This window comes from Dromiciops gliroides, chromosome 5, assembly GCF_019393635.1.
Source record: "Dromiciops gliroides isolate mDroGli1 chromosome 5, mDroGli1.pri, whole genome shotgun sequence".
NCBI classification, from domain to species: domain Eukaryota; kingdom Metazoa; phylum Chordata; class Mammalia; order Microbiotheria; family Microbiotheriidae; genus Dromiciops; species Dromiciops gliroides.
In genome coordinates, this window is record NC_057865.1 from 248,646,057 (window position 1) to 248,673,136 (window position 27,080).

The 27,080-nt window shown below is 38.6% G+C and overlaps 1 protein-coding gene across 2 annotated transcripts; it reads left to right on the top strand.

The window, feature by feature from the left end:
- The first annotated feature begins 2,014 nt into the window (after positions 1–2,014).
- GLIPR1 (GLI pathogenesis related 1) lies at positions 2,015–26,926 on the top strand. Of its 2 annotated transcripts, XM_043968050.1 has the most exons (9): positions 2,015–2,107; positions 8,531–8,654; positions 10,694–10,816; positions 11,214–11,327; positions 13,601–13,710; positions 17,319–17,407; positions 25,503–25,529; positions 25,624–25,801; positions 26,789–26,926. In XM_043968050.1, the coding sequence occupies exons 2-9, from the start codon at positions 8,643–8,645 to the stop codon at positions 26,799–26,801; spliced, it is 666 nt and encodes a 221-aa protein (XP_043823985.1). In that variant the 5' UTR covers positions 2,015–2,107; positions 8,531–8,642; the 3' UTR covers positions 26,802–26,926. The 2 variants fall into 2 exon arrangements, with proteins under 2 accessions (XP_043823985.1, XP_043823984.1); XM_043968049.1 differs by lacking the exon at positions 2,015–2,107 and having other exon boundaries at positions 8,403–8,654.
- Positions 26,927–27,080: the final 154 nt, after the last annotated feature.

The window sequence follows — 27,080 nt, forward strand, 5'->3', positions numbered from 1 at the left end:
CTGACTAGCGTAGTGCCTCAGACATAATAAATGTTTAATAATTGCTTGTTTGTTTGGTTGGTGTTTTTTTATTGCTTGATTGGTGTGTGTGTATGTGTGTATGTGTGTATGTATGTGTTTGTGCATGTGCGTGTGTATGTGTGTATGTATGTGTGTGTGTTCGAGTGCAGAAGTCAGGGAGGAGAATCTGGGAAAGCTCTGCTTCAAGGTACCACCAAAGTTGGGTTTGGAGGCGGGGGAGGTTCAGTAGGTGAGAAGGGGTAAACAAAGTCATTCAAGAGAGCAGAACTAGAAGGTAAGATGGTGACTGTATCCAATTTGATTGAAAATAGAGTATGTGAAAGACATCAAGGAGACAGGTGACTGGAAAGTTAGGTTGGAACAATATTATACAGCGTTTTCAATGCCAATGTAAGGGGCTTATAGGAAGCTGTCTCTGGTTGTCCAGTCTTATGTCTTGTCACTGGACCCAGACAGCTCCAGAAGAGAGAGTGAGCAGCTGGTGACCTTTCACAGCCCTGCCTCACTTAAATCGACTCACTTGCAAAACATCACCTTCCTGATGACATCGGTCCTTTTGGAGAAGGAAGGACAAACAACACAACTGGAACCTCTTGAGGGGAGAAGGGTGAAGTCATCATTGCTATCCTTTGGGAGATGATTCTGCCAGAGGTATGGGCTAGGTAGATTAGAGATGGAATACTCTAGAGGTAAGAAGACCACTCTGGACACTATTACAATAGCATAGGTTAAAAAAAAAAGAGGCAATGAGAACCTGATCTAGGGTGGCTGTATTAGGAGTGAAAATATGGGGATAACTGCTAAGGATTGCACACAGTCCTGAAATCAACAGGAATTAGCAACCAATTAACTGTTGTGTTAAAGAGAAGGGTGAGTCAAAGTTGGAGCCCATGAGAGGATTGTGGTTTCCTTCCACAGAGAGTCAAAAAGAGAAGTAAAGGAGTGTTTTTAAGGTGTTGCAAATTTCTCTTCCTGTCAAAGACGAAGTAGAGAAGAGGTGCATTTCCTTTCTAGTTCAACAAACCCTCTTAATAATGAAGCATTTTGTTTAGCTTGACTAGACTTAGTTGTTATAAAGGAGGGCTTCTATTCAGGGTAGGAAGGGAGATGGGTTAGTAGGTAGTAATGGACATAGAAAAAGAGCATCAATAAACTTTTTTTAATGCAACAAAGGGAAAAAAAGAATACCAAAGTATGTGGGAAGGGGAAACTTTTAAGGGAAAGAAAATTTAGTTTTGGACATGCTAAGTTTGAATAGTTGAATTGCTTGCAGGATATGAAGGTAGAAGTTTCCATCAGGCTCTGGGGTGAGGGTAGGGGGTCAAGATTATATAACATAAAGTTTACAAGTATTTATTAAGCATTTACTATGTGCTAGGCACTGTGCTAAATCCTGAGGATGCAAAGAAAGACAAAAACAGTCCCTGACTTCAAGGAGCTCAGAGTGTAATAGAGAAGATAACATGAAAACAATTATGAACAAAAAACATACACTCCTGTGTGTGTGTGTGTGTGTGTGTGTGTGTGTGTGTGTGTGAGTGATTAGAGATAATCAGAGAAGGAAGTCAATAGCACACAAAAAAAAGAAGTTGGTTTAGGGCAGAACCTTGGGAGATACGGTTAGTGGGTATGACCCAGTTGAAGAAGAACAACAAAAATGAATGGAGTGGTCAGGAAGAGAACCAGGAGAGATCAGTGTTTTGAAAACTTAGGACAGAATGTGAAGGAGAAAAGAGTGATTGACAGTGTCAAAGGCTGAGAATAAGAATGAGAACTGAGAAAACGCCATTAGAATTGGTATTTAAAAGATCATTGGGAAAAAAAAAATCATTGGTAACTTTGGAGAAAGGAACTTCATAATTATATGAATAATGAGAGAATGAAATCAGAATAAGGAGAGCAGAAGCCAGATTGAAGAGTTTAGAAGAAGTAAAGGCACCTATTATATTTGACTTTCTTAAGGAGTTTACCCACAAAAGGAAAAGATATAGTAGGGGGTTAGCACTGGTGAAGAAAAGGGCTGCTTTTTGATGTGAGACACATTTGAAGGAGGAGATAAGGAAGGAAGACATCTGAGTAATGTGAGGTAATGACAAGAGGTAGATTAGAAGCTTTATGTGAATGGCAACAATTTTTCCAATGAAGTATGAGACAAGATTCTCAGCTGAGAAATGGGTAAAGGGGGGGGGGGGAGTTTGGAAAGTTTGAGGAGGAATGAAATGGTTTCAAGAGGCTGCTCTGAGTGAGTATGGGTAGTGAATTAATTAGGGTGGTATAAAAAGATTATCTTACTGCAGTGAGGGTCCAGCTGAGATTATATAACACAAATTTGTCATGAACATGGTCAACACACTTTTGTGATTTTCTCCAGTTGTGTTCAATGATTCAAAAGTATGTGAATAGGAGAATACGCAGACCATGGTAGGAGTCAAATCAAAAAATCAACAAGCCTACTTTCAGGCACTGTTTTAAGTGCTAGTGATGCAAAGAAAGACAAAAGACAGTTCCCTTTTTTTTTTTTTTTTGCAGGGCAATGAGGGTTAAGTGACTTGCCCAGGGTCACACAGCTAGTAAGTGTCAAGTGTCTGAGTCCAGATTTGAACTCAGGTCCTCCTGATTCTAGGGCCAGTGCTTTATCCACTGTGCCACCTAGCTGCCCCTACAGTTCCTATTCTTAAGGAGCTCACACTCTAATGGGAGAGACAACGTGTAAATAGCAATTTGTCAGCAAGATACTTGCAGAAGAAATTGAAGATAATCAACAGAAAGAAGGCACAAGCATTAAAGAGGAGTTCAGGAAAGTCTTCCTATGGAATGTAGTATTTTATCTGGAATTTGGAAAAAAAACAGGGATGTCAAGAAGTAAAGATGAAGAAGGAGAATGTTCCAGGCACAGGTGACAACTAATGAAATACACAAGGTAACAAGATAGAATATTTTGTGCAAGGAACAGGAAGGGGATGATTGTCAATGCATCACAGACTATGAAGGGGGTACTAAGAACACTTAGAAGGGTAGGGAGGGGCCGGGGTATAAAGGGCTTTATAAATCCCAAAGAGAGGATTTTAGATTTGATTCTGGAGGTAAAAGGAAGCCATTGAAGGGTTTTTGTTTTGTTTTTGTTTGTTTTTCAGGGCAATTAGGGTTAAGTGATGTGCCCAGGATCACACAGCTAGTAAGTGTCTGAGGCTGGATTTGAACTCAGGTCCTCCTGAATCCAGGGCCAGTGCTTTATCCACTCTGCCACCTAGCTGCCCCCCCCCCGCATTGAAGTGTATTGAAATGGAAGTAATGATATAGTAAAATCTGTTTTTTTAAGACGAATAATTTGAACAAAAGTAGAGGATAGATAGAGGAAGGAGGGACTTTAAGCAGAGAGACCAACATCTCGAGGCAATTCAATGGTCCAGGTGTGAGGAGATGAGGGCTGCACCAGGGTGGTGGCAGTGTCACAAGTGAAGAAAAACAAGTGATCCAAAGTTAGAGCTTGGCAAGGCATGAACAGTGATAGTATGCGGTTCAATTTGTTCACCAAGGAGTTGAGATTAGATTAGAACAGCAAATGGTAGTTGGAATTGAGTGAAACACATTGATTCCATTTTGTAACTCAATACTGAAGCTAGCTCAGTTCCCTTTTTCTATTCAATTATGGGTCTAGTACATTTTGTATTTTGGCAGAAAACTTTACCCAATTATGGGAATTGTGAGAGGATTTTGTGAGAGCATGTTTGTACCTAGCTTTGCATGACCTGGAAACTGGACCACCTCTACCTATTTCTTAGAGATCCTTAACTTAGGACCTAGGTTATGGTATCCAACAACCCAGCCAGATCTGATGATGGATGCAAGAAGTCTTCTTACAATTATACATCTCAAGCAACCCATATGTCTTATCTGAAAACTGGCCCTAGACTGATAAATCAGTTATTATTTGCATGTTCTTTTGATTGAATACTTGAGGGCAGTAGGACACCTCTTTTATGATTTCAGAGAATTGTACCTGTTCACTCTTCTGCGTCCAATTTGTAAAGTCCCTTATCTTTCCCCCATTAAGAAATCAGATTACCGCATTTTGTATCTTTGTTCATTGTTTTCCATGATGAGTTGAGAGACCCTAAGAAACTTATGAGACTTTAAATTTTAGCAGAAGTGAAAAATAATCCTTCAACTTTGGATACTGAAACCAAATATTTCAGAAATAAAGAACAGTTCTTGTTTCCCACATCAGGAATGTAATTTTGCCAAGACCAGGGGATGCAGACCCTGGGATATTTACAGACATTTCCATCTATGATATAAACACTGATAAGCATATCAAGGTCTGCAAGGAACATAGATGATATGCAAGTTCCTTACTTGAACATCAGAAAGATGTGTACATCACTTGACCCACAAAACACCCCCTCCCTAGTTATTTTGTGATCTCCTTACTTGGTACAAAGCCTTCTTTGTCTGTAACTGTATAAAATGTCAGCTCTCCTTCCATTCAGAGAGACAGTCTCCATCATGACTCTTATCTCTCTATTTTACAAGATCTGATGTGAGCCTGCCAATTCTTTGGATAAGCCAACACCCAGAACCAATGCACATGCCATTTTCTTTTAATTAAATGGTTTGATTAATTGTCTTAAAACATAAAATCCTGTTTCCCCCTATATTTAGGATCCAGTGTTAAATCAGGAGAGCCTGGAAGTATTTTTTTTTTTTTTGCAAAATTGGCATGCATTGCTTAGATAACATTTAGAAACATTCACAAGACATAGTTTTTGGGTAATTTGATCATTTTATCAATAAGACCAGCAGGTTCTTAATAAAATGATGGTCATTTGTACATCTCTCTTAGACCAAAGACCATCATGATGGTGGACTCAGTTTATATACCTTCTGAAAGAGTAGGTGGTCAATGAGGGACTGAGAGTGGTCCTTGGACAGAGAAATTATCTCTACTCAGACCACTCTCAGCCTTGGGCTATCTAGACAAAAGAATCTATCTCCACCCAAGCTTGAGTAGAACACAATGGACTTCCCCATCTCAAATTAAATTCCTTGTAATGTTGTGTAGGGTCTGACCAATGTAGAGGAGAGTTAATGCAATCTCATTATCGGTAATGTCCTTCACAAAACTGAACTTGTTAAAATGAGGAATTTAGAAGAAGGGGAGAGCTCCAAATCTCCCTAAAATACTGGTTATTAATAAAAATTACTCTCAATAAATCTATATGCTTGAAAGTTTGAACCTTTGTTTCCTCAGTAATTTCATCTTTCACCTGCCACAATAGGAAAAAAAGAGGAGTGTAACTAGTACACAGAACATGGCTTGGGAAAGAACTCAAGGCTAGAGGTACTGGAGGTCACTATAAGGACCAAAAGTAGTTTTTAGGAGTCTTAAAACAGAGGGAAAGATGGAATAACAAAAGATCACAATCAGATAAGGGAATTTCTGAATTAACGAACATGGGAAGTGGAACACTTGTGAGTACCAACAAAATCAAGTATATGTCCATCTCTTTGTGTATGGCTGAGATGTACTGGAAAAGTAGGTCATGGGAATAAAACAAACTGAGGAACTGGGAAGTTACGGTGATAATACAAATGTTGAAATCCCCTGTTATGAAACTGGGTTAGAGAGGAAAGATTTAATGCAAGCAAAGCACATTAAGGAAAGAAGGTTGAAAACTGAAGGCAGGTATATAACTACTACCAGAATCTTGATTTGGTGATAAATATGGCTTGAATAACCCTAGAAAAAGAGGTTCCTGAGGGTGTTGGTAGAAGGAGGGCCTGGAATTAGTAATGAGGGTGGAGATAAAGATTTCACCTTTCTTGGGTTTCATTAAAAGAGCTCAAAAACTATAAACAAAGTTTGACCTAGAATCATGGGATCATAGATTTGTCTTAGAAATCATCTAGTTCAAGCCTCTCATTTTACAGATGAGGAAATGATGCCCCAGATTTTTTAATCTTGTGACCTTAATTAAATGAAGCTACTAAGCTGCAGAGCATGATTCAAAAAGCTATCTGCTTTGTGGAAGGGGTTTCTTTGCAAGGAACTACTGGAAAAAAAGTGTTGAGAGAAATGATTATTAATAACCAATGATTTGAAGAAATCCAGTTTCTCCTTTTTCTATAGTCCTCATTTCAAAGTTTAGTCTCTTAAAACAGGGCTTCTTAATTTTTTTTCACTTGGGACCCCTTTATGCCTGAGAAATTCTTTTTTTTAAATCATATAAGTATTTTATTATTGTCCAGTTATATGTAAAGATAGTTTTCAACATTTGTTTTCATAAGATTTTTTTCCAAATTTTTCTCCCTCCCTCACTTCCCTTCCCCCCTCTTTAAGACAGAAAGCAATCTGATATAGGTTATATATGTACAATAACATCAAATATATTTCTGCGTTAGTCATGTTGTGAAAGAAGAATCAGAACAAAAAGGAAAAACCTCAAAAAACAAAAAAGCAAAAACAAAAGTAGTACTTGTATGGTTGAATCTGCATTCAGAATCCTCAGTTCTTTTTCCTGGATGTGGAGAACATTTTCCATCATGAGTTCTTTGGAATTGTCTTGGATCATTGTACTGCTGAGAAGAGCCAAGTCTATCACAGTTCATCATCACACAATGTTGCTGTTACTGTGTGCAATGTTCTCCTGGTTCTGCTCACTTCACTCAGCATCAGTCCAGTTAAGTTTTTCCAGGTTTTTCTGAAATCTGCCTGCTCATCATTTCTTACAGCACAATAGTATTCCATTACATTCATGTACCACAACTTGTTCAGCCATTCCCCAGTTGATGGGCGTTCCCTCGATTTCCAATTCTTTGCTACCACAAAGAGAGCTGCTATAAATATTTTTGTACATGTGGGTTCTTTTCCCTTTTTTATGATCTCTTTGGGATATAGACCTAGTACTGGTATTACTGGATTAAAGGGTATGCATAGTCCCATAGCCCTTTGGGCATAGTTCCTAATTGCTCTCCAGAATGGTTGAATCAGTTTACAGCTCCACCAACAAGGCATTAGTGTTCCAACTTTTCCATAGTTTTTCCAGTACTTATTATTTTCCTTTTTTGTCATATTAGCCAATCTAATAGGTGTGAGGTGGTACCTCAGAGTTGTTATAATTTGCATTTTTCTAATCAATATTGATTTAGAGCATTTTTTCATATGACAATAGTTAGCTTTGATTTCTTCATCTGAAAACTGCCTGTTCACATCCTTTGACCATTTTTCTATTGGGGAATGACTTGCATTCTTATAAATTTGATTTAGTTCCCTATATATTTTAGAAATGAGGCCTTTGGGATAGCTAGGTGAAGCAGTGGATAAAGCACAGACCCTGGATTCAGGAGGACCTGAGTTCAAATCCAGTTTGAGACATTTGACACTTACTACCTGTGTGACCCTGGGCAAGTCACTTAACCCTCATTGTCCTGAAAAAAAAAAAAGAAAGAAAAAGAAATGAGGCCTTTATCAGAAAATGGCTGTAAAAATTGTTTTTCAGTTTTCTGTTTCCCTTCTAATTTTTTGCCTGAGAAATTCTTACATGGCCCCCATGTATATAGGTATATGAAATAGGTACACAACTTTTTACTGTTGCAAAATTTTTTGCAACCCCCACATTCAGTTATGAGACCCCCATATAGAGTTACAACCCTAAGAAGCTAGGTCTTAAAGGATATTACTGATAATGATACTGAATTAACTCTCCTCAATCTTGATCAGATCCCAGCCAACTTTCCAAGGAATTTAATCCCATTTAATTCCAATTTAAGGTACTCAGGTTCAGGTGGGGATACATTTTTTTATTAGATTGCCCAAGGTGTGTGTGTGTGGGTGGGGGAGAAGAGATTTAATTTAGAAGTAAATGACATAGGGCCAGCTAGGTGGTGCAGTGGATAAAGCACTGACCCTAGATTCAGGAGGACATAAGTTCAAGTCTAGCCTCAGACACTTGAAACTTACTAAGCTGTGTGACCCTGGGCAAGTCACTTAACCCTCATTGCCCTGCAAAAAAAAAAAAAAAGGTAAATTACATTATCAGAGTTTATTAGAATAGGTCCAGCCCCTCATTATAATATTCATTCTCTCTTATTGCTTGTTAACCAGTTGATTGCCATCCTCTGAGGGTCTTTGGCACACAAAAGTGCCACTGACCTCTTTCATTAAAATGCTAGCATTATTAATAAAATGACTAATTACTCAGAAATTATTTCTCTCAAACTTTTTAAACATCAAAGTGTTAAAAGTAAAAAGAAAAAAGAAAAAAAGGGAATTATATCCTTTTATACCATGTAGAGGAGTAACCACAGTTACCACTAACCTCAGATTTAGCTCCTGTTAATGCTCTTTTGCTTTCTGTTGCTTCACAATTGAAGACAGGACACACCCTACAAAGATCAACCAAAGGTCTGATGCCTCATTTCTCACAAAGTTTATTAGACACACAGGAACTGAATGGGCCATGGACTCTTGGCTTGGGATAATAATATTTTCAGTTTTTTTCATCTGCAGTTGGGCATATACAAAGGAAAATGTGCCCGATATCTATAATGAAGCTTTCATCAAAAAGTATATTGATGCCCATAACAAGTTTCGGTCAGAAGTGAACCCCGAAGCCAGTAACATGAGACGGATGGTAAGGAGGAAAATCAATTCATGGCATGTACAAAAGAAACAGGGGTGGGTTCTTGTTTCGGTGGCAGATTCCTGGCAACTAGGTTTCACTAAGTCATTGTGGCTAATATGGAGGGTCATTTTTCAAGACTGAGCTTTATGGGTGGGGGTAGGAGAGGAAGGAAGCTACCATTTATATAACATTTCAGGGTTTTCAACATCCTTTTTATAGCTATTACCAGGCACTATTATAAACCCCATTTAATAAATAGAGAAACTAAGGTTCAGAGAGGTTAAGTGACTTGTCCAGTGATATTTAGTTAGCAAGTGTCTGAGGCAGGATTCCATCTCGGGTGGTCTTGCAAACTGCCTGACACAAACCTCACAGTGGGAATGACCGGGAATGGCCCTGATATCAAGGCTTCAAGAACACTGTTTCATTACCCTGAGAATTTTCTTCTCTTTGCTCAGTGTTGTTATTCATAGGGTTTTTTAAACTTTTATAATTTTTTGTTTATAGGATTTTCACTAATTGAGTTGATATTTTCCACGTGTATTGTACTGTCTGTCCTTTAGCTTGTGATCTCTGTGACACTATGGACAACTGTTTTTTTTTTTCCCATATGGCCAAAGATAATTCAGTTGCAATGTTTCTTTGTTTTTCTAAAATGAAATTTTATTGGTATATTTTGTTTTCACATCACTTACATTTCCCAGTGTTTACTGCATCCTCTCCCTTCCCTAGATATTCCTTAAAATGGAGAGAGACAGAAACAGAGACAAAGAGACAGACAGGTACAAACAGAAAGAGAGAGAGAGACAGAGAGAGAGACAGAGAGAGACAGAGAGAATCAGGAAAATTAATCAACACATTTAAAAATTATATTATATACAGTGTTCCATAGTCATGGACCTCAAGCTCTACAAAGAAAAAAGGGGATGTACCTTACATGTTTTCTTTAGGGCTCAGCTGCTTCTTTATCATCCATTGACATTTATATTCAATTGTTTAGAATTGAGAAACTTATCAGAGATCTTTGATGAAAATTAACTGACAGTGTTTTGTATGTAACCCTAGGCTCAAAGGGTCATTGGTGGAGACTGATTACTCAATGTCCCATTGCTTGTGTTAGAGACAGGTAGAATTAGTGAGAGATAGAGAGAAGAGAGATCCATACCCTTCTGGCTTCCAGTGTCAATAAGGAAGATATACCATTCCAACCTTTCTTCAGGACTCTAGAGGGAGAATGACTCTGGGAAGAAGCAGACATGTAGAGGAACTGGCTGACTCTATCATGTTCCTATTCCTACTTTACTAAACTAGAAGCTTTGGGTGAGATCTCTCTTGTAGGCTAAGATCTGGGACTCTTTATCTTGGTTGAGCTGAGTTTTTTCACTCCCACAGGAAAAGCTCATGGAATCTGTAACACTGGTCATATATTCTTGTGTATACACTCTCTCTGATTTTTGTGTTGCTATCAATTTAGATAAATAGGTTTATCTGCTATTTGTTATGTGTATTCATTGTGGAACTGGTATCTGGTAGGAAGGAAACCAAGTCTTGGATCTGCAGCTTGGGCACCCCTTTATTAAGGGATAGTGACCAGAAGTAAAGCTTGAACATAGAAAAAATATTTCCCTTAGACTAACAATATTTAAGAGAACAAATAGATATAAATCTATACTTGTCTCTGAGGAAAGCAGAGTGGCCAAGCTCTGGTCCCAGCTTCCCGCTTTTCCTCCTGGCAGGAATCACAACCTTCTTCAGAATAGGGTGAGAGGAAGAGATGCTAGAGATGCCTCTTCTTGCTTCCCCATGAACCCTCTCTAGACACACTCATATGGGCAAATACAACCTACAAAAGCAAAAACAAAACAGCACCCACATACACCACAAAACCCTCTTACACACAGAAGATGTTCTAAGGTGTGGCAGGCCCTTCCCATGCTCCCATGAACCCAATCTCTCTACATCAAATTCTCATTCATTTACCCAACGAACCTATGAGTGACAGGTTCCTTGTGATTATCATTTACTGGAGCTTCTCTTTTCTTTTATAGAGCTGGGATCCACACTTAGCAAAGCTTGCTAAATCGTGGGCAGAAACATGCCCATCTGGCCATAATCCCCGGAGGATTCACCCTTCCTTCAGTGCAGTGGGAGAGAATATCTGGTTTGGACCTGTGGGTATATATATATATATATATATTTTTTATTTCTGATATATAATTAAATTTTATACTTATATCAAACAGATATAATATACACATACACACATATATGACAGATACAATATATATTTTCTACATTATTACATTTAGATATACCTCAATATATTCTAGTACATTTAACTTAGTATTTTAAATCCCTTCCCTTCCTTTTGTTTTTTATAAACAAGCAGTTTTCTTTTTATATATATATGTATATACAGATACAGATAAATAACTGTTTTATAAATAACTTATACATATCCATTTATATAAAAATATATGACAAATTTGTTTAAATATAATTACTATATAAATAAGACCTAAATAACTCACATATGTACAACATATATATTTATGTGTGTGTATATAGATATTTATATTTTTTGAAGATGCCGCTGTCAAGTTGTGGTATGATGAGTTCAGAAACTTTAACTTCGAGACTCAAGAATGTGCTCAAAAGAAAATGTGTCTCCACTATACCCAGGTAATTTTCTCATTTGACTTGAAATGACCCCAAACAATCAGTAAATATTTGTTGTCTGTTATGTGTACCAGGCACTAGGTTAAGGCACTAGGGGTTCAAAGGTACTAAAGAAAGAAGCCCTGTCCTCAGGAAGCTGATGCTCTATCTGGGAGACAGAATGGATATGTGTGAAGATTTAAAAGACTAGCTAGCAGCTGCAGGGACCAGGAAAAGTGTCTCATAGGAGGTCTTCCTAAAGCAGAGCTGGAATGAAAACTAAGGCATCTCAGAGGTGAAGGCAAAGAAGGCGTTTGTTACATACAAACATGAGGAAAGAGAAGATGCCAAGTCATGGATGAAGAACAGCAAAGAAAGATAGTTTGGCTTGACTATAGATTGCATAAAGGGGAATTACATATATATATATATGTATGTGTATATGTATATATGTGTATATGTGTATGTATATGTATGCATGTATATGTGTGTGCATGTATGTATGATCATTCTGTAAAGCATATATATACATATACATACATACATACACACACACACACACACATATATATATACCCCTCATTAGGTACAAAGACAGATTTTGTGCAGATTTTTATACATTAAAAGAAAATAATAAACAGACGAAATGAGATGCAGGATTAAGTGATCCGATTTTTTTTCTTTTCTTTTCTTTTCTTTCTGGGGGTGGGAAGCAAGTGAGTAGAATTTTCCCAAATCAGGTCATTTATAGGAAAACAACAAAATATTGTTCACAAAGTGGAGTCAGTGTTTCAAAGTTGGAGTCAGTTTGGTTGCCACAGGAGCCACTGATATTTATTGAACAGGAGAATTTATTGGATAAGTGACTATTGGACAGGTGAAATGTGTTAAATGATTACTGTTGTATTCAACTATATATCTATATAGATAGATTAACCTATATAGATCTATATAGATAGATAATGTATATAGATAAAGGTAGTAATATAATAGTAATGTATATATAGTAATAATAGATAGTAATATAGAATATAATCGTTGTCTAGTAATCTATATATAAATAGATATATAACAATAATGTTAATATAGACAGATATATTTAGATAGCACCAAGTGTTAGTTATTATTAAATGACGACATTAATCTAAGCTAATGCTTTAAAGAGAAGAGTCAAAGGAAGATTGCCAGGCCTTTAGAGTTTTTGACATAGAGAATATTTGAGCTGTAAGGGACTCTACATATCATGGTTGGCATCTAGTCCAGCCCCTTGATTTTAGAGATGAAGAAATGGAAGCCCAGAGAGTTGATATGATTTGTCTAAGGTCACACAGCTAATTAGTGGGACAGCTGGGAATTAAACTTAGGTCTCCATTCCTAGTCCATTGCTTAGTATAATTTAATTAGATATTAGATGGAGAGTTTGGGGTTCAGAAAATATAAACACAAAAATAAATCAGTCCCTGCCTTCAAGATGCTTGGGGGCAAGGGGAGGGGGGAGGGAAGAGGAAACTTGTACACAGAAAAATAAACACAGATGATTTTGATTTGCCAAAAAAAAGGTAAAAAAATTTCTGAGGTGGGGCAGGGCAAGATGTTGAAGACACTACTTATCTGAGGGAATGGAGAAAGACCTCTTTTGTAGTAGTTGGTAGCACTTGGGATGAACCTTCAGTAGAGTTGGGGATTCCAAGAGACAGAAATGCGGAAAGACAACACTCCTAGAATAGGGACTATCTTAGGCAAGGGGATGGAGGCAGGGGATGGAATGCCATGGATGGGGAATAGCAAATGAGTCAGTCTGACTGGAATATATAGTGAGTGAAGGGGAAGAATAGGAAATGTTTGAAAATTCCTACCCAATTCTATACCTACCAACAAAGAGAAGGCTGCTTCAGCAACTTGGAAAAAGCATATTGAGATCTTTGGGAAAAAAATGCCAAATGTAAAATAAATAATTTAAATGTAGTTTGGCTTCAACATCAAAGAGCTATGTGCTTGTCGGGCTCCAGGGAATACTCAGGCATACAAAAATGTTCTTAAGAAGGTCCAGTTAGACTCATAATAGTGATAACAAGGATTTATATAGTGATTAAAGTTTAGAAAACTCGACATGCATTATCCAACAACAATCTCTGGAGTATGGTATTATTATTTGCATTTTACAGGTGAGGAAAATGAGACAAGTAAAGGTCAAATGATATATTCAGTGTCATATAGGTAGCATTCCAGCTTATGTCTTCCTTATGGAATATTCTCTGCTATTACCTTTGTGAATCAAAGTCCTTATTTTCTTTCAGGTTGTTTGGGCACATACTTTCAAGGTTGGTTGTGCTCTTCACTATTGCACCAAAATTAAAGGTTATCCCAGTGACCACGGAGCACTTTTTATATGCAACTATGCACCAGCGTAAGTTCTTTTTGTTAATCTGTCTGAAAGTTATTTATTTTGATCCCTGAGGGTGGGTTTTAAGAAATCTATGAACCTCTATGAAATAATGCTGACAGCAGAAGTGGCACATCTTGAATGGAGAGCTACCCGTCTGAAAAGTAGAGGAGAATTACTATGTATGGATAGAAAACACACACACACACACACACACACACACACACACACACACACACACACACCCCACTAGGAGTTAGTGGCCAAAGTTCTAATCATATTGAAAGTAATTTAGTTGAGCTATGTATATGTGTCTAATTCTAATTCACTTTGTTTTTCTTCAAAATTACAATAAAAGAAAAGTGTGTGGCATAATTTATAGGATGTTCTATGAAGCACCAGTTCAAATTTCTCCTCTGACACACTTATGTGGAGTTTAAAATTGTCCAACCTACAATAACAAAAACAAAAACAAACCCAAGCCAGAACTCTGAGCCAATGACACTTCATTAAAGGGTCCATGGTCCCCTCTAATGAAGTGGACCCACAATCTTCCTCATGATCTGAGATGCCCATGGTCTCCAGGACGTTGTTTTTATAGGGTTTGGTACCCACATATGCAAAACAGGCATGGTAAAATACAGGATCTCATTGATTGCTAGACCTTGCTCTTGAGAGCCAAAAATTATGTATCAGCCAAAAAATTATATATCAATAGGAAGGTCTTAGGTTGGGTGAAGCACAGGGCATTTCCACAGATTAAGTGGTCATAAGATGGTCACCTACTCATGTTGGACAAGAGAGAATGGTCCAGAGGTAGAAAAATAAGTTGGGTAACTTTCCGGAGAATCAAGGGATCCCACCCATTGCTGAGGTTAGACATGGAAACTTGAGCAAAAAAGGATGAAGATATCTTTGTCAGCATTCTTGTGGTTGGGCAAGTAACTTTCATAAACAAGTTGCTAACATTACATTAAAGTTTGAGGCCTATTATACTATGAAATATCCTATCTTATCTAATCCTCCCTATATTATTTCTGTAAAAGACCAAACTGATTAATACTGATTGGAAACAGAGTAGCTGTTCTAATGAATCATATCTCACATTCACTTAGCGATACGATACAAGTAAATCATAGGATCATAGACTTAGAGCTAGGAAAGACCTTAGAGACCATCAATCAAATCCAACCTACTCTCTTTTTACAAATGAGAAAACCGAGTCACAACATCTCAGAGACTCAAGTAGTTTCCTGAGTTATAAATGAGTTTCAGATGGAGGGTGTAGCCAGTCTGGGAATTCCCAGACCAATTGAATCATGTGCGTCTTTGGCACTTAGGTATACACAGAGTGAGAAACAAAGCATAATCTGTGGGGCTATCTTAATTAATTCTACAAAGTATGGAATGTTGCTATGAAACAATGTGGCTGACTTTAAATAATTATAAGGATTTAAATAAATAATTAAATTTTACTAAAATATTTTTAAAATTAAAATAAGAGGAATATCGTTCACTGGAAAGCAGTCATCCCTTTAGGGCATTAGATGGTTGTTTTGATGGAGATTCCATCATTCAAATTGGTGGGGAAATTTCCTTTGATGTTGCTCCCTGAATCTGATGCAGTCCTTCCTTGTCACATTGACAGCGGTGGCAATTCTTCACCTTTAAAAGGGTTGGGCACCCTTTTGGGGCAATTACTAAAGTTTGATTTTCCTCAATTTCCTCAACTATGAAATGGGGATAATAATAGCATCTACTTCCCAGAATTGTTGTGAGGATTAAATGAAATACCATTTGTAAAGTGCTTAACATAGGTTCTAGCACATGTGGGTGCTCAATATAGGATTGTTCTCATTCCCGCCTTCTCTTCCTTGAAGGCAGGGACCATTTTTTTCTTTGTTCCTTGTTTTCCCCAGTGCCTGAGACATGGTAGACACTTCACTCATGCTTTTTTGATAAATGAAATGAAAAGTTAACCCTATGTTCCAGATTAAAAACAAAGAAACAAATGAAGCTCTGAAAAGTTGTGATTTGTCCACATGGGGGTGGATTTTGAACTTAGAAAGTCTTACACTTAATATGGCTCACTGAGCCCCTCAAGAAACATAGATAGATAGGAGGAAGCTACAAAGTCATCTAGTCTGATGACTTTATTTTACAAGTCAGCAAAAAAAAAAAAAATAAAAAAGGTCCAGGATATTGTGACTCACTCAAAACCACACAGGATGCTAAGTGACAGAGCCTCTTTCAACTCAGATCCTCTGACTCCAAATTCGGCATTTGTTCCCTGCACCACATACCTCAAGAGACTGGGTAGTTTTGATAAACTAAAGTGGCCCAACTACCAGTGATCTGAATAAAATAAAATTTCATCTGATTCCTCTCTGTGGAAAACAAACCATCCCTACAGAGACTGACTTGGCAGTGATGATACTCACTTCTTGTTTGTGATCAACCATGCTTTTGATTGGAAAGTTGGCAATATTATGGAGAGGAAGTCCTCAAATACAGATTTATATCAGACGTATTTGATGGCAGAAAAAAAAAGCAGGGAGGGAAATATCATCTTTCTATGCTTCCCCACCATCTTCTTTCCAGTCTTTACTCCTACAGATGTTAGGAAGTATCTTTGCCCCACACTCAACCCTGCTCCTTTAGCATATGACAAATCAGTCACCCTTCTCCTAGTTTTTGTTGTTGTTTGTCCTGTGTTTTTCAAGAGGACTCAGGACATCTTGGGGTGATCACTTGCACATGAATTATACTGAAGTGAGGCAGAGTGGTGCACTGCCTCACCCTCTGACTTCTGTCTCCCAGTTAAGTAAATCAGAGAAAGGATGGAGGAGGGAACTTCTGCACTGGTGTTCATGTTTCTCCCCTTGTATGAATGGACTATAAAAGGATAAAGTATCTTGTCCATTCAGGAGGGAAAGGGCTAAAACTAACTGCTTCAATTCCACTAACTTTTAATTCTTTTTTTTTAATTCCACTAACTTTTGAAAGTGTCTCCCTTCCCCCCAAAGTACAAGGGCCTCTAAGTATCTATCTAGAGAAACTACTAGATGGAAAATTGGGAATATAGACCAACTTTGCTTTTATGACTCATGAATTTGTTCTGAAGATATTTTCAGAAGAGTGGGTCCCAAACTGGTTTAAGCAATGGCAGCATAATAAAAAGTATATGGTGTCCCAAGGTGAATACATAGAAGGGAATGATATTCGCTTACACTTCAGAGTTCTGGCCAGCAGATTTTAAAAGCCTAAAAAACTATCTTACTTTTTGAATACATTGTGTTTAGAGGCAAAGAGGTTAGGCTCAAATGTTCCTATCTCATGAGCCCTTTTCATTTGGTAGGAGCTTTCTAACTAGTAGGATCAAGAAGAGTTTTCCACAACACGATAAATGAGCCTGGACCACAGGGATGGTTCAGTGTTGAGACTGGCTCACCTAGTGATGTTGGGTCTGGTAGTAAATATGCTCTAGTTTTCCAGGAGACACTGATCCCTCCCTGTCCTTCCTTCTATACTCCAGGCCTTTCACCCTCTTGTCCCTTTGAATTAGCTCAGGGGCTCATAGTACATTGAAACTATATGTTTCAATTAATCAACATTGTTTATCTACTCCATAGAGGAAATTATTTTCCATTGAAACCCTATATGAAGGGAAAATCCTGTGCTGCCTGCCCAAGTGGGGATACATGTGAGGACCGGTTGTGTGGTAAGTCAATCAATATATTCAGATATTCCTGACTCTAGGCCCAGTGCCCCAAATATAGTAGGAAATATAGCAATAAAAAATACCCATAAACATGCAGCATATTCTGCCATGAATATACAATATAATATTAGTAGATAAAGCTACTCTTTTTTTTTTCAGGGCAATGAAGGTTAAGTGACTTGCCCAGGGTCACATAGCTAGTAAGTGTTAAGTGTTTGAGGTCAGATTTGAACTCAGGTCCTCCAGAATCCAGGGCTGGTGCTTTATCCACTGTGCCACTTAGCTGCCCCCAATAAAGCCAATCTTGAAATACTATTTTTTTTTTTAGGCAATGAGGGTTAAATGACTCGCCCAAGGTCACACAGCTAGTAAGTGTCAAGTGACTGAGGCCAGATTTGAACTTAGGTACTCCTGAATCCAGGGCCAGTGCTTTATATATTGCACCACCTAGCTGCCCCCTCCATAAAGCTACTCTTAATGATTGATGATGATAATGGTGATGGTGGAGGAAGAAAGGGAGGGAGGGAAGGAAGGAAGGAAGAGAGGGGAGGGGAGAGAGGAAGCAAGGAAGAGAAGGGAATCTATAATACACTATCTGAACATATCACTGACAAACTGTTGGCTTTAAAAAATTAAGTAAAGGGGCAGCTAGATGGCGCAGTGGATATAGACCACCGGCCCTGGAGTCAGGAGTACGTGAGTTCAAATCCAGCCTCAGACACTTAACACTTACTAGCTGTGTGACCCTGGGCAAGTCACTTAACCCCAATTGCCTCACTAAAAAAAAAATTAAGTACAAGTTTAAAAAGTAAGTTAAAAGTTAATTATAAAAATCTCTTTGTACATTTTTTCCTATTTGTATTTCCTATATTTCTTCACTCAATGTATAGCTTTCTGTTTCCTGTACACAGCATGTTCCATTCATTTTCCTCATCTCCTCTTTTTTTATTTAAATATATAGAATTTTTATTTTTCCTAAATTACACGTAAAAACAAATTTTGACATCAATTTTTAAAACCTCGTGTTCCAAATTCTCTTCCTCCCTCCCTCCCTACCCCCCCAATGCCAAGAACTCAAGCAATTCAATATGTTATATATGAGTAGTCATGCAAAACATTTCCACATTGGCCAGGCTGTGAAGGAAAACAGACATAAACAAAACTTCAAATAAAGGAACTAACAAAAAAGTTATGCTTCAATCTATATTCAGATACCATACCATCAGTTCTTTCTCTGTAGATGGATTGCATTTTTCATAAGTCCTTCAGAGTTGTCATGGATCATTGCATTGCTGAAAATAAACAAGTCATTCACAGCAGATCATCTTACAATATTGCTGTTATTTTGTATACAGTACATTTCACTTTGTATCAGCTCATGTAGGTCTTTCCGGGTTTTTCTGATAGCATGCTGCTCATAGTAAACTGCATAGCATTCTGCTTATAGTAAACTACATTTATATGGTACTTTAAAGAGAGATTTCCTTACAATAAACCCATGAGGTTGATTATTGCAAAAACAGTAATAGATAACATTTATATAATACCTTATAACTGACAAAAAGTTTTCTTCACAATAGCCCAGCAAATTACCATTATATTTTATCATCAATCAATACTCATCAATCCTCATCTTCATCCAATTATCAATCTATCCACCAATCATCACCCTCATCCTTATCTTACCTCTTGCCTCTGCTTCAAAAAATTTTTTAGTTACTATTGTTAACTGTTTTCCTCAATCCTATTCCCTCCCCATGATATTGACACTATTTTCTATCTTCTTTCACATTATCCCTCCACAAAAGCATTTTGCTTCTGACTGCCCCCCTCCCACAATCTGCCCTCCCTTCTTTCACCACTCCCTCCTTTATCCCCTTCCCTTCCTGCAGGGTTAAATACATTATTCTACCCAATTTAGTGTGTATGTTATTCCCTCTTTGAACCAATTCTTTTTTTGGGGGGGGCAGGGCAATGAGGGTTAAGTGACTTGCCCAGGGTCACACAGCTAGTATGTGTCAACTGTCTGAGGCTGGATTTGAACTCAGGTACTCCTGAATACAGGGCCGGTGCTTTATCCAATGTGCCACCTAGCCGCCCCCTCTTTGAACCAATTATGATGAGAGTAAGGCTCACTCACTCCCTAGCACTTCCCCCATATTCCCCTCTACTCCATAAACTTTTTCTTTTTTCTTTTATGTAAGATACTTTACCCTATTCCACCTCTCCCTTTCCTTTTCTCCCAGTGCATTCCTCTCTCACCCTTTAATTTAATTTTTTTTTCTTTTTAGTGGGCAATTAAGGTTAAGTGACTTGCCCAGGGTCACACAGCTAGTAAGTGTTAAGTGTCTGAGGCCAGATTTGAACTCAGGTACTCCTGACTCCAGGGCAGGTGCTCTATCCACTGCACCACCTAGCTGCCCCAATTTTAAATTTTTTAAAGATATCATTCTTTCATATTCAACTCACACCTGTGCCCTCTATCTAAATATACTCCATCCACCTGTCCTAATAATTAGAAAGTTCTTATGAGTTACAAGTATCATCTTCCCATATAGGAATGTAAACAGTTTAATTTTTTAACTTCCCTCATAATTTCCTTTTCCTGTTTACCTTTTTATGCTTCTCCTAGGATCTTGTATTTGAAAGTCAAATTTTATATTAAGCTCAGGTCTTTTCATCATGAATGCCTGAAAGTTCTCTCTTTCATTGAATTCCCATTTTTTTCTCCTGAAAGATTATACAGTTCTGCTGGGGAGGTGATTTTTGGTTGTAATCCCAATGCTTTTGCCCTCTGGAATATCATCCTCCAAGCCCTCTGATCCTTTCATGTAGAAGTGGCTAGATCTTGTGTTATCCTGACTGTGGCTCTAAAGTACTTGAATTGTTTCTTTCTGGCTGCTTGTAATATTTTCTCCTTCACCTGGGAATTCTGGAATTTGACAATAATATTCCTGGAGGTTTTCATTTTGGGGCCTCTTTCAGGAGGCGATCTGTGGATTCTTTCAATTTCTTTTCTGCCTTCTACTTCTAGAATATCGGGGCAATTTTCCCTGATAATGTCTTGGATGATGATGTCTAAGCTCTCTTTTTTTTTTTTGATCATGGTTTTCAGGTAGTCCAATAATTTTCAAATTATCTCTCCTGGATCAATTTTCCAGGTCAGCTGTTTTTCCAAGAAGATATTTGCAATTTCCCTCTATTTTTTTTTCTTTTGATTTTTCTTTTTTTGTGTTTTGATTTCTCATAAAGTCCTTAGCTTCCATTTGCTAAATCCTAATTCTTATGCAATTATTTTCTTCAGAGAGCTTTTGTATCTCCTTTTCCATTTGGCTTTTCAAGCTGTGGACTTTTTTTTTTAATGACCCTTCTGCATCACTCTCATTTCTCTTTCCATTTTTCCCCTACCTCTCTTACCTTTTCTTCAAAGTCCTTTTTGAGTGCTTCCATGACCTGAGACCAATTCATATTTTTCTTGGAAGCTTTGGAGTAAGGATCTTTGACTTTGTTATCTTCTGAGGGTGTATTTTGATCTTTGATTTGGTGATCTGTCACCAAAGAAACTTTCTAGTGTCCACATTTTTTTCTGTCTGCTCATTTTGCCAGCCTATTTTTTTTAACTTTTAACTCCTTCTTAAAGTGGAACACTGTTTCTAGGATGGACTGTCCCAAGCTTCAGGTGGTCCCAGGTCGTATGATTTAAAGAGAGGCACATTCTATACTCCTCTGGCCTGTGCTCTGGTCTGTAAGTAACCACAGGCCTGTTTGCTCTTTAACCCAGGAACAGAATTCTATTTCACTGTGGTTGCAAGCTTGGGCATGCTTGCACCCCTCCCCCATCTGGGTTGCCACTCAGGACTGCTTCATGGTTCCAAGCATGGGCAAATCAACAGAGTTCTGCCTCAGTGCCAGCAGAGATCCCTGAAATCTCCCCCCAGGCAACCACTTGACCCCCTTACCAATCTGTGAGCTGAGTTTCAGAAGTAGCTGCTTCCTCAGCTTATTCCAAGGCTCCAGAGGCCTGATTCTCTGGGGCTGAGTCTTCATGGTGTGGCCTGAATCTGCACTCCACTCTCACCCCGGTAGAACAGACCTTTCCTGCTGACCTTCTAAGTCATCTTTAGCTATAAAATCATCTCACCCCATCCTTTTATGGGTTCTACTGCTCCATGAATTGTCTTATGGCATTATTTGAAGGGATTTGGAGGGATTTGGGGGAGTGCTCTGAGGAGTCACTGCCTGTCCTCTGCCATCTTGACTCTGCTCAGGAAGTCCCACCCCTCATTTCCTTTTTTTTTTTTTTTAGTGAGGCAATTGGGGTTAAATGACTTGCCTAAGGTCACACAGCTAGTAAGTGTTAAGTGTCTGAGGCCGGATTTGAACTCAGGTACTCCTGACTCCAGGGCCAGTGCTGCTCTATCCACTGCGCCACCTAGCGGCCCCCATCATTTCCTCTTAAGCAAAGACATGTACTATCTCGCATATGATAGCACAATGTGAAGAGGCCATATTGTGTGTGTGTGTGCGCACGAGCGCACGCGTGTGTACGTGTTCATGTGTGTGTGTGTGTGTGTGTGTTTTAATAGCAGTGATATTTGCACAGTTAATCACACTCTTTCTCAGTAGCTCCTCTTGAGCCCACAGCCTGTTTCTGGAATGGTCAGTAGCCTGGATTTAGAAATGGAAGGGGCATGACTAGTCCAATTACTCATTTTACAGGTGAAAAAAAACTAAGATTGGAGAAAGTGACTTGCCCAAAGTCACATGAATAGAAGAGACAAACTAGCTTTGAACCCAGATCCTTTGAGTTCAAACGTAGAGTTCTTTATACCATGTTGCACCCCCTGTGCTAAAACAGGGCACTGCACATAGTAGGTGCTTAATAATCTATTCAGCTAAAGTTCAGTAAGATTAGATAGACAGACAGACAGGCACGTAAGCAGGCAAATGGATGGACAGTGTATTTAGTAACCAATTAGTATGTGCCAAGCACTGTTGCCAAATGCCAGACATACAATTCTATGCCCTTAAGAACTTAAATTCTGTTTTTTTGTTTGTTTTATTTTGTTTTTGTGGGGTTTTTTGGTGGGCAATGAGGGTTAAGTGACTTGGCCAGGGTCACACAGCTAGTAAGTGTCAAGTGTCTGAGGTCACATTTGAACTCAGGTCCTCCTGAATGCAGGGCTGGTGCTTTATCCACTGCGCCACCTCGCTGCCCCAAGAGCTTAAATTCTAATGGGAGTGGACTGAGGTGGAGAGATGAGACATAAAAGAGAACTTGAAATGGAGCATGAAGATGGGACTGGGGAAGGAAGGGGTAGTAGGAAGAGTATTTCAACCTGGCATCCCAGGGTCATAGACCCATGTTCCATCAGGGGAAGAATCTGAGGGTTGTCCACCAGGGTTTTGAAACTGTAGCCATGGATTTCTGGAGCGGAGCCAAGATGCCAGAGGAAAGGCAGTAAACTTTCAGAACTGCCCACATTATCGCTCCCAAAACCTCCAAATAATGCCAGAGGACAGTTCCTGGAGCAGCAGAACCCACAAAAGAATGGGCTGAGATTATTTTCCAGCCAAAGATGGCTAGGAAGGTCAGCAGGAGGGGACTGCAGTGCCAGGGCAGGAGTGGAACCCAACCTCGAGGTCATGCTGACACAGATCCAATCCCAGGCAGGCCTCGCCAGAGAAAGAGACGCCCAAAGCCTCTGAATCAGCTGCAGTGCCGGTGTCTTCTGGACCTAAGCTCACGGTCTGGTGAAAGGGCTGAGAGGTTGACCAGGAGGAGATTACAGGGGTCTTTGCTGGCACTGAGGTAGAACTTGGGTGTTTCACCCCTGATGAGAACCGGGAAGTAGGCTTAAGTGGCAGTGGCCCAGGTTGGGTAGGGGAGAGGCTTGTTGGAGCAAACAACCACAGTACAGAAAAGTTTGCTGCCTGGTTAATTAGCAAGTAGGCCTGGGGTTATCTATGAATCAGAGAACAGGCCAGGCGAGTGAAGAACCTACCCCTCCTTATATACCACCTTAGGTCCCCTGAAGCTTGGGACAGCACATCCTGAAAGTAGTGGCCCACTTTAAGGAGTTAAAATTCAAGTAAAAGAGGGGCAAGATGAACAGAGAAAGATGCAGACCATAGGAAATTTCTTTAGTGACAAGGAAGATCTAGGTAAACCCTTAGAAGAGGATAGCAGGGGCAGCTAGGTGGCGCAGTGGATAAAGCACTGGCCCTGGAGTCAGGAGTACCTGAGTTCAAATCCGGCCTCAGACACTTAACACTTACTAGCTGTGTGACCCTGGGCAAGTCACTTAACCCCAATTGCCTCACTAAAAAAAAAAAAAAAAGAAGAGGATAGCAACATTAGGGTTCCTACATCCAAAGCTTCCAAGAAAAATATGAATTGTTCTCAGGCCATAGAAGCGCTCAAAAAGGATTTTGAAGATAAAGTAAGAGGAAGAGGGAAAAGTAAGAGAGGTAGAAGAAAAAATGGAAAGAGAATTGAGAGTGATGAAGGACGGTTGTGGAAAAAAAAATCAACAACTCGAAAAGCCAAACTGACCAAATGGAAAAGGAGGTACAAAAGTTCTCTGAAGAAAATCATTCCTTAAAAATTAGGATTGTGAAAATAGAAGCAAATGATGTTATGAGAAATCAAGACGCAATAAAGCAAATCCAAATGAGTAAAAAAAAATTTTAAAAAGAGAGCAATGTGAAACTGTAGCCACCTAAGTGATGTGGAAGGCCTAGTTCCACCCAAAGGGCAAAAGTCAATTGTGTCCTAAGAGAAGAGTCCAAGATGTTGATGAGAGAGTGTTTGGGGGAAGGGGATATGGGAATGATCACTGGAGTGGAGGCATTGTGCCTGAGAAGCAGTGTTTGGACATCATGCTCTTGTATGGTATGGTAGAAATAATCATGGATTAGAAGTCAGGAAACCTGGATTGACATCTGTGGTGTGCTGGGTAAAATAAACAGCTTTCCTAATTAATCTGCATTATTAACATTTTCTTAAGTCCAGGTGATCAACAAAATACAAGTCTGATCATTAGCGTTGGCTAATGAGCACACTAATTTAACAGGCCCCCTAATCCCGATTCTGCCATTAGCTTCTTGTTGTGACCATATGTATGTCACCAGCCTCTCCAGTGTTTATCAGTGAATAAGGAGCATTCTATCTTCTAAGGTTCCTTCTGCTTCATAATTTGTGATTCTGAATTTTTCCCAAACCTAAAAAACTGTAGCTTTTCCCACTTCTCATTGGCATACCATATTCCATAGTGGTTCAATTTTCCCTTGTATTCATCTTCACATTTTTCCTGTCCTACATTCAAAAGCAGGAACTCCTTCCTGAAAATGTCTTTTTAGAAGATTTTGGAAACCATGGTTCTCTTGTCACTGAATAATCATCACAACTCTATAGCCCCAGAGTGAACCACAGGATGCTAAAGATTGCAAAAGAGCCTTGGGAATGGGAAGTGCCTTGCTCAAGGTTATATAATCTGCGGGCTTCAGAGGCAGGATTTGAACCCAGTGCTTTTCTGCCTTCTCATCATACCAATGTCCTATTCACAAAACAATCATTTCCCTAATTTTAGGCAATCCTCAAGTTACTTTAAGACTACATTCTAGGGGCAGCTAGGTGGCGCAGTGGATAAGCACCGGCCCTGGAGTCAGGAGTACCTGAGTTCAAATCCGGCCTCAGACACTTAACACTTACTAGCTGTGTGACCCTGGGCAAGTCACTTAACCCCAATTGCCTCACCAAAAAAAAAAAAAGAAAAAAGACTACATTCTAAGGGTGTTGTGTTTATTAAAAGAATTTTAATTTTCAATGGGAAATGCCATATTTTTCTAAATGTGAATAACAGTCTACTATTACCTAAAATGGTGAAAATGAGGATATTATACATAATCTAGGACAAAGGAGACAAATCTCCGCACCAATAATTCTTTCTTGTCTGCTATCTTTTTAATGACCTATAGATAGCATATGTGCGATGTATACAAAGCAAATATCTGGAGAGTGAGTTAGCTTATAAAACAATGGAAATGCCAGTCATGCTGATCACACTCACCTGTTTACATTTCTCCCCCACAGCAAATCCAAAACGTGATACAGTTCTAGGTATGTACAACAAATATTATTTCAATAAAACCAGAATGAATGACACTGCCATACCATAAGAAACAGTGACTAACAAATGATGTCTGTTTTACAGCTATACCTTCCAAGCCTACTTCGAAGCCTATTTCCAATCTTATTTCCAATCCTAATTTCAATCATAAGGAGTCTACAGTCAAACATGAAGAAAACATTTCTGTTGTTCTCATCCTGCTGCCAATTTTTACTATACTCTCCATCATCTTGGCCATTGTGATAAAGTGTTATTACCCAAGGTAAATAATTTCTGAATACCTTTAATCAAAAAGGAATATGGGATAATATCCTAAAAAATGTCTGAAGCACAAAAGATTTAAAATTCAGAAAGGGAAATCCATTTTTGAATAATTTTAAAAATCTGAAAATGGGAGAAATATTTAAACTAAGTTTTAAATTATTTTCTTTCCTACCACTTGGTGTTGGAAGAGAAACCCAATACCTCAGGGGAAATGGGATGAAATGTCCAACCCAGGAAAAGTTTTGATAGAGCTTTAACCTTCCTTAACAAAAAAACAAAAACAAAAACAAAAACATATGGACTGTCTGGCTGCAGAAACCTTCGTACATTCATGTATTAATTTCCATAAAATGAAAGACATTAGAATTATTTTCCAATAGACTCTAACCTCCATGAGGGAAGGGACTGTCTTTTACCAATTTTTTTTTTATATACTCCATGCTCAGTGCAGTGCCTGACACAAGATAGGCACTTAATAAATGTTTACTGTTAATCAGATGTTGTTTACCATGCCTTTTACCATTAAACATCAATAGCTGATAATCTGTTTGCATTGACTAAGACTTATTTATAAAATGGGTATTGTATTTGAGACCCCTAGTTTCCTTTTGAAATATATGTTGCTCACTTTTGTCACATCCTTCATAATAGTCAATTTGAAGTATAAGAGTAGGAAAAAAAATTAGACATGTGGACTTAGAAACTATGTTGTTTTATACAATTTTATTTTATGGTTGAGAAAATGGACACCTAGACCATAAGGTAACTTTGCAAACTTTAAATCGGTCTATAAATGGGAGTGATTATCAGTTACTTTTCCAAAGTCTCACAAGAAATTGGAAGCAGAGCTGCAAGCAGAATCCTGGTCTTTGGCTTTCCAGTGAGGTGTTCTTTCCACTACTTTTTGCTGTCTGTACTCTGTAATGTTTTCACACATAGCCAAATATATCTGATTCTCTGGGAATTCATTTTATCTTACAATTAGGAATCCAGTGTAAGAAAATAATGGGCTTTTGCCAACGCCCAAAGGCCCCAGATTGATTTGGACTGATTGGATTGACTGAGGGTGATTGACTTTGCTGATTAACCCACTTAAAGTTAATTCAATTGAAGCCACACCTGCCTGACTCTGAATAGGGTATGTTCTCAGCTCACCTCAACACCGGAACCAATGGATTTGGGTGATGCTAGCCAATTAGCTTGAAGCAGTATGTAAGGATTACCTCTTCCAGGGACACAGGAAGAGCTTTCTGTCAGTTTGTCTCTTGAAAAGCTGG

Coding starts and splice junctions, on each gene's coding strand:
- GLIPR1 (XM_043968049.1), top strand. CDS start 8,481: ATGGACTCTTGGCTTGGGATAATAATATTTTCAGTTTTTTTCATCTGC. Junction 13,711..17,318: donor ATATGCAACTATGCACCAGC/GTAAGTTCTTTT, acceptor TCTACTCCATAG/AGGAAATTATTTTCCATTGA. Junction 25,530..25,623: donor AAAACGTGATACAGTTCTAG/GTATGTACAACA, acceptor TCTGTTTTACAG/CTATACCTTCCAAGCCTACT.